Here is an 11,686-nt window from a genome sequence, read left to right as displayed (position 1 = left end):
AGGGAAGTGATCGTGCCCCTGTGCTCGGCACTGGTGAGGCCGCACCTCGAATACTGTGTTCAGTTTTGGGCCCCTCACTACAAGAAGGACGTCGAGGTGTTAGAGTGCGTCCAGAGAAGGGCAATGAAGCTGGTGAAGGGTCTAGAGAACAAGTCTTGTGAGGAGCGGCTGAGGGAACTGGGGTTGTTTAGCCTGGAGAAAAGGAAGCTGAGGGGAGACCTCATTGCTCTCTACAGCTACGTGAAAGGAGGTTGTAGCGAGGTGGGTGTCAGTCTCTTCTCCCAGATAACAAGCGATAGGATGAGAGGAAACGGCCTCAAGTTGCACCAGGGGAGGTTTAGATTGGATATTAGGAAAAATTTCTTCACCAACAGGGTTCTCAAGCATTGGAACAGGCTGCCCAGGGAAGAGGTTGAGTCACCATCCCTGGAGGTATTTAAAAGACGTGTAGATGTGGCACTTAAGGACATGGTTTAGTGGCAGACTTGGCAGTGCTAGGTTAACGGCTGCACTCTATGATCTTAAGGGTCTTTTCCAACCTAAATGATTCTATGATTCTGTGATTATAAGTGAAAGGTCCAACTTGATTCATAGCATTAAAATGGTTGTACACCCCTTGTATTGGATCCTAGCATCTTTCAAACCATTTCTACTTCTGCTATGCTTGCTCTCCTGGATTTAATATCTATGGATATTAAAAGTGTTGTACCAATTGCAGCTCTCTTCCTCTCTGTACTTATTTAGCAGGATATCTCGTACTGTATAAATACCCTAACAAAGTGAAGACATTACTCCTATAGAAAGAGCACCCAGGGGAACAGCTTGCTGCAGCAGTTCCCAGGTGGGAAGAGATGAGCGGAAGCAAAGTTTTAATCTTTCAAAGGAGGTTCCTTGCAATAACATACTTATAAACACACATAACTGGATGGTGTGGAGAGAATAGTTCCCGCCATTCCTCAGGAAAAGTGATAAGGATACAGCTCAGATGGACATCTTAATGACAAATCAAGTATTGTTTTTTTTATTATTAGTCAGGATAAGAGGAAAGGATTCTTTGGTTTAGATGAAGCCAACAAACAAATTGTATTATTCAGTTCTTCAATCAGAGCCATAAATCCAATCCTAGCCTCACAGATTTTTAAAACAATCGATTTTTTAAAGCCACAAATGAAAAGGTGCTTACCAAAGTGTTTATGCAATGGGAATTTGGAACGCAGAGTCCAAGTCCACCATTCTGACATTCATCAATATCTAAGCAGACCTAGCAATAAAACAAATCAACATGTAATAAAAATAATGTCAATTTGAGATCCAAGTCTGAAGAAAAGCCACTAAAGTTTAAGTCTAGAAAAGAGTCATAGCCTCTCCTGAAACCGCTCTCAGAATGGCACAGACTTACCCATAGGCTACCTTTCCAATGATCTCTAGACACATATAAACCCTAAAGAGACACTGTGAGACAGAAAATCTCAACTTTTCAACAAGAGTTTAGACAAGAACTATGTTCGCCCTGTAGGGCGCTACCAGAATGTGCAAAAAATGACAGTAAAATAGGCCTTTTCTATCATACTTTTCCTAGTTCAAAGCCAGTTTACAGAAATCAACAAAGCCCCCTTTAAAATTGATCAGAGATACCTATGAAGATAATGACACTTTTTCTTGTCTCCATACCAGTCCTGAGTATTAGACCGTTAATACTCCCATTAAAGCCAAGAAAACACAACTCGGATCTTCTAATTGAAACACTCTGAGCTCTGCCTAACTGCACAAGACAATCATGGAATGACTTAATTATAAATAAAATGTGATACAGATGCACTGATATAAACCAGCACCTCGCAACAGTGGTTGCCACAAGGATGCTGCCACTCACCTGCTTATTGCTCTTGGCATAGCCGAGTCCTATCCCTTGCACAGTTTGTCCTGTATATCCTGGGGGACAGGTCTCACATCGGAAACCTGGAGCAGTGTTCACACATCGCACTCCAGGGAAGCAAGGGTTGTAACGACACTGCAAAGAAAACAATGAACCGAGCACATGCTCGTGCTTCAGCAACATCCAGACTCTGACTATGTGCACAGACCTCTGAGTCAAAGGCAATGCTACATGCAACGTCTGTATGTCTTCTGTTCAGAGCTGGCTTACAGACGAAACAGTCTCTGCAGGTATTTCTGACCCCAGTAGGTCTTCAGCTATCTCTGTAAATTAAGTAACATTTGCAATCTTCCATTATAGCCTGTAGTTGATGCCCTAAGCTCTGATCCCCAATCTTTTCTTTTGCTGGGCAGGTTCAGCTCCCTTGGAAGCTGAGAGCCCCCTGGAAGGGTCCAGAACACAGTAGCAGGAAAGTCACATAACTCCAACCCACCAAATGGTCCTGCAGTTGTCTTTTGTACACACAGAAGTGGCAGCAGCATTTTCCCTCATTTATATTTGGGCAAGTCTCATAGCCAGAAGTAACCCAAACATGCACCAGATGAGCAGGGATGTGTCAGTGGCACCCACACATTTCTAGACCGGAGGCCCACAGACAACCCTCAGCACTTCTCCCAAAATACCACATGCCCACAGCATCACCCATGGCCTGAAGGCACCGTTCGTTTCATTGCCTCATGCGGTTATACAGAACAGCTGTGACCCATTTCGCTGGTCTTGTGGGTGCCAGTTGGGGAACCACATCCCGCATTGCCGCCTCTCCCAACATCAACACTAGCCGCTAGGTCGTATTTGTAAGAGTACCAAAAACATCAACATGCCACCATGCTGCATATGGCTCAAAGATAACAATAAATAAGAAACATGAGAAAGAAATACAAAAGAGTTTTAAAAATATGCCTTTTTTCCCCCCCTCCATAGCTAACAGAAAAACATCCACAAGATGGAGGGAGAACAAGCCAGAAGATATCCACCTACAACAAACATACAACTTGTAACCAAACGCAGACACAAGGGAGCAAGAAAAGGTATATTTAATACCAAAGCATGTTTGACGGAAAGATTTGTTAGAAGTAGGTCCACAACTAGCATGAGGAAAATGTAAAACCTAGGACAGACATTTTGTGCTCCTTATTTGCTGTGGAATTTTTATTGTAGGCAGCAGAGGGCACTCAAGTTACACCATACACAGAGCAGAGCTGCAGCTCCCAAGATACAGGGCATCAGCATATGAAAGTAATGTCTTCAAACTGGTAATGAATAAGGGAGTATATTGCAGAGATGCTAACAGCCTCAGAAAATATGATAGTAGCTCTTAGTGAGGAAGCTTCTAGATTTGTCCTTATCAGAATTTGTACATGAGCTTCTTTCTAAATGCCAGTTATTACGAAGTACAGAAATAGTTTATTCAGGTAGAAAGGTGCTCTTCCAGAAGAGATTCCTAAAGAGCTTTAAAAAAACCGAAAAAAATCGCTTTCCTTCTTAGCCTCAGCTAACTCAGGAAAACAAAATAATTTGACACATCCCCTCTTATTAGACAATGAAAAGCTATTGCCAGTTATTATCTCTTTTTCCCCCTGCGCAACCATAAGTGAAAATCCAGTTGTTAAAGGAGATACTTACTGATGAACAAAACCACACCAGATTAGGTGGCATTTTAGTAGCAGTGTCCACACAAGGACCTCATATAAGCAAGACTGTATCTCTATGACACCGTTCTGGAAAAATTTCCTCGCTGTTTCCCATGTGAGATCAGGTCTGCAGTGTGGAGTGGTAGCAGGAACGTGAAGGCATGTCAGTCTCCAGTGGCAGAGCCTGACTGCTCACAGAAAACCATGTTAATGTCAATCCCCTACAGACCAGTCTCAGTTTGTTTTCCCACCACTGCTGTCATGGATAGAGTTGCTCCAACCCTGAAAATGGCAGGGAGGAGATTATTGCCGTGCTCTCCCTCAGGCTGGGTATGGCTCAGGACGTGGAACCCATCTGTACTGGTGGGCTCCCCCTAGGCTGGCTTGAGTCTCTCACCGTGGTTGTCTGTGGCATGAAACTCACACCACAGCTGTCTCAGCTTCACCTCTTGCATTCACATTTCAGAGCATCACCTCCATTTTTTGCACCTTCTGTTGCAGCAGACACAGTCCATGCCATGTGAGGCAAAACAAAAGGCATCGCCTACAACTCAGGAAACTGCAACACTCAACCCACTTTCTCTCCCTAGTGTTTTTCACAGACAAGTATAAGTTGGGCACATCGCACCCCCTCTGCTGATGGCCTACAGGAGGGAGTAAACCAAAAGAGCAGTCAAAGCACACCTCCTGTTGGCTAGGAAGGAGAAAAAAGGAATTGCTTTTGCTGTTTTACATCATTAGGCAGGTACATTGGTAGTACTGTGTTATCCACAAGCACAGTTAATGACCTAATTCTCCTGGTTCCCTGGTCTACTACATCCAGGTGCTTTTCCACAAAAACCACTGAAGAATAATGGCAAAAGTCATCACACAGAAAAAATGCCGTGAAGCTGTAAGTGGTTTTGTTGTTTGTGTCCTGAGTAAGTGTCACATTCCAATTAACACAGGTTTTATTTAATCATTTAAAATATTGTAAATTTATTGACTCGGTCCTCAATACAAGCAAGCTCTGAATTTCTAACATATAGCACAAGAAAAAAAATAGATTTAAGTCAACATTATCAGCTTTCAACACAACCATAAAGAAGCAAAAGGATCAATAACAATAAATGTTTATTTTCTTTCATAGACTTTTAAGGTAAGGCTGAAAACATGGCTGCAGTTTGGGCTGAAGAGAGGACTTTGGTCTCCAAGGCTGCTTCAGGAGCACTACAATTTAAAGAAACAAAGCCCATATTGACAAGAAGTGCTTCTGCAGTTCTGCCTATAACAGAAGCTACTGCATCTTCTTGTGGTATAGGAACAACTAGGTCAAAAGCTTGTTTTGGTTGTTTTTGGGTTTTTTTCAAACATTAAACTCCTTTAAGTGACTTCGACTCACCAGGGTTTTTCAATGTTTCACACATATAACCTCCATGAAGTTGCAGCAACAGCAAATTAGGGAGGTAGAATCAAATCAGAATGAATTAATATTCACTGTGCAAGCAGTCAGCAAATGCTGAAGACAGCAAGCATCAGCAACCCATTGATATGTATGAACCAGTTGCTTTTTAGCTTTTTTTTTTTTGCCCCTTTTTGTTTTTTTTTTAAATTCAGTAAAAGTCAGTATTTTACCTCATCAATATCTGAGCAGGTAACTCCATTTCCCGTGAGCCCTTCAGGGCAGGGGCCGCACTGAAATCCCTCTGCTGTCTCCATGCACCTGACTCCCCTGAAGCAGGAATTAACTTCGCATTTGGGTTTACTGCGCCTAGGAAACTGAGTTGGAAAACTCACAGTTCCCAAACCTTTAATGCAGAAAGAACAACAGTTTCAGCGATTGAAAGAAACATCCATCATGGCTTTCAGCTGGCAAGTGCTCTGAAGAGATCCCCAAGACACTGCTCAGCAGGGGCTTCGTGTTTCTGCACTGCGCTGCTACCAGCTGTGCTGTGGCTGAAGAGACTTCATGCTGGGAATAGCCCAGCAGCTTGCTGCGTCCCCAGACAGGGGAAATTAAGGCTGTTTTGTTAGGTTCACATGCTTCTCCTGGCTACACATGGGAGCCCTCCTGCTAGGTTAGTCCCAGCACAGATCTGCTGCTGGGCCAGGGGAGGAAACTCTGAAAGCCAGTAACCTCAGATGGCCTGAGGGACTCAAGTGTGATGGTACAAGGCATTTCTCTGGCTAAATCAGCAATACTACCACTTCATAAGAAAAACAGGGCCGTGGTTTCGCAAAAGCATATCTGACAGTCTACAAATAAAGAGGAATGAAGAAGCAGTAGCTGGCAGCCCATGAACACGCACAGCAGGACATGCAAGTACACTGGCTTAGGTGCACAGAAACCAGCCCTGGGGAGAAGCAAGGTTTTCTGAGACTCTGGCAGCTGCTGAATTTCGGTACTGATGCATGCAGGACTTAAAGACTTCTTCTTCGACACTTACACATAAAGGTTAACCTGTCTGGAGCTCAACCTGAATTTTTATGAGGCTGACAGACTGAGGGAAGAAGTCAACTAAAAGGCCTGATGAGTTTAAGGCCTTTCGCCCCACCCAGTGAGGGAGTATTTTGGGTTTTATACTGAGTGCATGTGTGTCCTGCTTTTCAGTTGTGTAGGAGGGCCATGCAGTGGCATTTGGGAAAGCATTTATTTCTTCCATTTAGTGAAAAGATGGACACCACCTTTTGGGTCTTACTGCTGTTAAGCAGTGACTGCCTAGTCAGAATCAGATGACTTTCAGGTGGACAGCATAGGATTTTCCTCAGACTGACAATACCAGCTAGAGCAGTACATGATTCCTCACTTGTCCTTCTACTAAGACTGTTCATGAGAAACCTGGCAGCCAATGTCTCCCTCACCAGGAACATGTGGCACAGCTTTGTGGCAGAGTGAGAACTGACAGTACAGGGTGAGTGGTACTGCTCGGTTTAGTGGGGTTTTATCCCCCTATAGATGATTGCCAGGTCTATGGAAACGGAAAGCTTTTTCTCTAATGAAAATCTATTTTAAATTTGTGTCCAATACATCTAGAACTTTGGACACAGTATTTTTAAAAAAGTACTACTTAGAAACCACATAAAGCTGATGCAATCAATACTAGTTTTAAAACAACTATACATCTCATCTGGCTGCCTTTTACAGGCAATAACAGGAATACTTACCACATGCTTGGCACTCAGCTATGGTATTTCTCAGAAAAGTTGTTTCTTTCACCTTGAGGATATAGAAAGTAAACATTATTTGGATACAGGCAGCTCCAGTTTGCACGTGGCTGCCAGAAGAACCATTATAATTTTTCCCCAAGAAAAATTATACATAGGTACTCATGCAACATAGGTACTCTATCTTGACATGAGATGCTCTTTGTACTCCATAAAATTAAGGACAGTGATAATGGTTGTACTTCAGTTCAGCCTTCATCAACAGGACCTTTAAGAATTACACGCTTAACTAAAGGCATGCGCCACCAGCAATTCCAGTTCCGACACCCAACAGCAAGTGGAAGAAATGCAATTTCCGTTCTGTGCAACAGACCCACCTCTATCTAACAGTGGGCTAGGATGGCTGCTCTAGTCCCTCTCCACTTAAGACACTTATTCAGATCCAGAAAATCTAGTAAGTGCCCTACACTCCCACATTCAGTGATCCTCCATAAGCGAGCACAGGGTACCTGGACCTATATGGTTATTTCTTCCCATCGTGTCATGCCTCTGAGGCAATGAACTCTACACAGGAGTTTATTGCTTATGTGAATTCTTCCCTGACTCTATCAAAAGTGGCAAGCTTGGGATATTTCACACTGAAGCCTTTATACAGTACCTGTTGTCTGAGAAGGTCTTTCACATCTCCCAGTATTTGGTTCATCTGCATCATCTGACCCATCAGCTGCCTATTAAAATCACCTGCAGGGAAACAGCAATGAAAAAGAGTGCACAATGCACATAACTCTCCTTCATTTGTCATGCTAATTTCTGAGATACAAGATGGAAACACAGTGAAGAGCCAAGGAGGGCAGACATTACTGTAACTTAAGTCCCATAGGAATCCTTAGGGCAAACAGTATCCAGTTCCAATTTTATAGAGTGATTTGCATGAACTCAAGGTCTTTCTGGACTGAACTCCACTGTATACCACAGAAATAGGCAAAGCAGAAACCTCACAGAGAGAAAAGCAGTCTGTGATTTTTCTACCATTATTTCAGAGTCAAGGCTCTCTAGTAAGACTTAACAACATTGGCAACTAATGCTGCCAGCGTTACTGGTTCCCCCCAGGCCAGAGACCAGCAACCCTAAGTGAAACCTTAGGATTTCAAGACTGGGGTTTTTTGATAACCCATTTAGGACAACAGGGTAAGGCGGGGGCATGAAGTATCTGTGCATACAATGGAAGTCACCCTCCATAAGTGTATTCCATGTCACCACAACCAATTCCTGCACGCTTTTCAAAGTGAAGTTACCCAGCTTTCTGAGCAAGCTTACTGTGCAGCTCTGACCATGCATCAGGAGTGCCTGCCCTGACGAAAACAGAGCTTTTAATACCTGCGACCGTCATTTGGCTTTTCTTCCAAAAGGCATCTCATCACACTGTACACAAGTTTCATGGCTGTGTTTGCTTCTGTGGCGTGCAGAGTTTGTATGGACTCACAAAACATCTACTCAACACGCTATGAACTCACACCAAAGCCCGTTCTCAACACCAAGTAACAAATTAAAGACCTCTGAGACAAGACCAAAAGTTACATCTGCAATGAGCCATAAGGAAGGACCAGAACCAACCCAAGATCTTCACATGAGACTCTTAGCTGTTAAATGAAACATTAGTTTTGACCCAGCAGCACAGGAGAAGCAAAGAGCATGTTTAGCACAGTAGCTCTTAGTAGTTTCTGTTTGTAGCTCACTTCTGAGTCTGTAGCTCTCTGGAGAATCTATTTGTTTACTTCTCTAAGTCTGTCAAAACAAATTTCACAAATATATGCTCTTTTACGTTCTAAGCAGGCAGGATATTTTGATACTATGCCCAATGGCTTCAGGGAGGTTTATTCATATGTTACTTTTGTGAGTATTGAAAGCTTTTATGAAAAATGCTTTTCTTAATGTTTACCTCATTGTTTTGTACTTCAAAGCATGTCTAACTGTTTCCAAATATTCTAGTGGGAATCGTCCAACTCCTCACATACTATGTTTTCTTCATTTCAGATTTTCTCATCAAAACACTGAACAAGTTTAAAGACTTGGGAACCACCTGTTCCAGAACCTGCCTCTGTTCTAGTCCCAACCTTGTCTTATTTTTATTTGGGAGCAAGGCAGTAGGACTTAATATGGGTATTTCAGAATCCCATAGTGGAACTTGGCACGCAGGCTGTCGGGACAGATGCTGGGGTCTGTTCTTGTTTTGCTTGGTGTTTGTTTTTTTTTTTGTTTTTTTTTTAAACAAAAATGGCTTAGGTATTATTAAGATCTGCAAAAAATTCTCAAGATTTCAGTTTGTTGGCTAGCATCTAAATCAAAACCAGATCTATTCTGTACAGTTGAGTTTTGCAGACTGTTAAACTTTAAGGTGGACTAAACAGGTTATACTGCCATGAACTACATGTCCTGTTTGCAAATTTAGACAGCAGAGCAGAAACAGATGACTTCCCATAGTTGTTGGTTTTTTTCTCTTCCACTTAAAGCCAAGTCCTACAGTAGGCCCCACCTGCAGAAGAATGACCGGTGATCAGTGGTAAGAACTCAGAGAGGCCTTTCAGGGAGCTGTTGGTCCACAGTATATTGTGGGTTGGCTTTTCCCAGGAGTGAGCAGGGTAAGCAAAAGGTACAGCCTGAAGCTATACAGTTATCTGGTCCTACCATGTAGTCTCTGTCATCCATACTCCACCTACTGAGGCAGCTCCCCAGTTCAGCTAGTCCCTAGCTCTATACTCTGAGTCAGTAACAGCCTGAGTAACAGAATGGCTTTCACAGCAATAATTACATTCAGAGACAGATCTGAAGAATTACTGTCCAACAGGGAACTGAAGTTTCTTAACATGCTTATTGTAAGCCTGAGGTCATGTCAGGGAGCTACCCTGTATTTTTCTTTCCAGGACCTTGCAGTATAGAATCATAGCATGGTTTGGGTTGGAAGAGACCTTTAAAGATCATCTAGTCCAACCTCCTTGCCACGGCAGCGACATGTTTCACTAGGTCAGGTTGCTCAAAGCCCCATCCAGCCTGACTTTGAACACTTCCAATGATGGGAAGCCAATCCATGACTTCTCTGGGCAACATGTTCCAGTACAGGGCCTTGGATTTAGAGCAGGTGACCAGCTTCGTGGCACAGCTAATTGGCCCAGGCAGGGCAAACGCACAAACACTAGCTTGTGTAATTGCAGGCCACCGTGAAATGCCTCATAGATACTTCTTCTAGCTCTCTTGGGAGCAATACTGGCTCAAGAACCCCACTTGCCCCCATCCAGCAAAGTCAGATGAAGTGTCCTTCAATGAGATTGTGGTTACTTGGCAGAGATCCAGCCATGATTAATGTACAGATGATGGCTGACAAGAGAACAGTTTCCTGTCAGCCTATAATCCTCCACCAAAGAAACTGCATATACAAGTTGCATGTGGAATTGCGAAGAGGCAGGTTCAAAGTAAACAGAAGGAGGTATCTCCTCAGACGTGATGAATTTCTTGCCAGGAGACATTCTTGATCATGCATTCAAAACTGACTGGACAGATTCATGGAAGGAAACATACATGGACTACAAAATGCAAAGACTCCATCTCTGAGTTGAGAGCTCTGTATACCATGAACTGCTGGAAAACAGGAAAGCATTCAGGGAAAACCACGCTATAACTCCACTCTCTTATACTCTTGCCCTTGGGTCTATATTGGCATACTGTCTCTAACAGTAGCTAAGTTAAGAGAACCTTTGGTCTGGTGCAGCGTAGCTTTTTTTTTTTTTTTACACTATGCAGGTTCAGGTACCCTACATGAACCAGATGACCTCCAAAGATCCTTTCTGACCCGAATGATTTTGTGATAATGATTACATGCAGCATACTAATCTCCTCTACCAAACCCAGTGCATCTTGCACTGTATTTTCCTGCCCACACGGGAAGATCCAAATACACATGTTCAACTTCTGTCTGATCATCATATTCTCACCTACACTGCTTAGGTGTCTCAGTCTCACAGACTGAACACAGAGGGAATGCTGCTGCTACAGCAGTGAGCAATGACCAGGCACACAGCCAAAGTCATGTACAGTTGTTGAGGTCAAAAGATCTCCCAAGGATTTTCCAGTTAGCGTGAAAACACATGCTTTTACCAAGATACATAGGTCTCACACCCCTACACAGCTAAGCATTTGCATTTCAGCTTTTTCTGGCTGAAGGCAAAACTGTGGTTATCTGATACATTGCTCCTGTAAAAGGGCATTGTGAAGCATATACAAAGTGCAAGGCAGCTGAGTTAATATTGCTGTTGGAACATTTGCACCTTTTCCTTTGGTGGATTTGACTACGTAGACTTTGAATATATTCATGTGAGTTTTTATTATTATTAATATGATACTAATTCCACTTGAAGGTTATAAGCAACTGAATTTGAGAGGCTCAGCTAGGTGGAGGCAGTCAGGGAGAGACAATATCTCTCTGTATAGTAATACCGTTTCTATTATTGATTAATGAGCAAAAAGTTACAAATGAGAAAGCTGCAAGCCTGAAATCTGGAAACCTCGCTTAGAGCTGTGAGTTTTTTCCAGGAGGAAACACTGAATTACCCTTCCCTTCTATGTGCAAATGCCTCTTGATTTAGGGGAAAAAAGAGAGACCTTTGATGATAAAACTCTGTATTTTTTGCCTAGTTGCACAGAAGCATGTGCAACCGACAATTTACATAGCTAAAAGGCAAAACAGATTCTGTTATCACTGCACACCACTGACGTCTACATTCATGCAATGTACCCAGGATGCTCTTATATGAAATTTGTGTATCTTGTTTCTGTCCTAATGAAAAGTAGCAAGGCTGCAGGGTTGCATTTGGCAGAGGGAACAGGAAAGGGTGTGAGAGAGAGAAATTCTCATGGATCCTATTTCAAACCTTGAACTCCCCCCCCCCCCCCCCCCCCCCCGCCCCACCCCCCCCCTCAGACA

General features: G+C 43.0%; 1 protein-coding gene across 1 annotated transcript in view; it reads right to left on the bottom strand.

Moving 5' to 3' along the window:
- THBS4 (thrombospondin 4) overlaps positions 1 to 11,686 on the bottom strand; it is a 44,776-nt gene that overhangs the window by 16,699 nt on the left and 16,391 nt on the right. Inside the window, 5 exon segments of the mRNA XM_009327326.1 lie at positions 1,184 to 1,261; positions 1,874 to 2,011; positions 5,182 to 5,354; positions 6,712 to 6,763; positions 7,370 to 7,452. Of these exon segments, the coding sequence (XP_009325601.1) occupies positions 1,184 to 1,261; positions 1,874 to 2,011; positions 5,182 to 5,354; positions 6,712 to 6,763; positions 7,370 to 7,452 (524 nt within the window).

This window comes from Pygoscelis adeliae, unplaced genomic scaffold (genome assembly GCF_000699105.1).
Source record: "Pygoscelis adeliae isolate BGI_AS28 unplaced genomic scaffold, ASM69910v1 Scaffold26, whole genome shotgun sequence".
In the NCBI taxonomy this organism is placed as follows: Eukaryota; Metazoa; Chordata; class Aves; order Sphenisciformes; family Spheniscidae; genus Pygoscelis; species Pygoscelis adeliae.
Note: the sequence above shows the minus strand (reverse complement) of the source record. Positions and strands in the feature narration are given on the sequence as shown.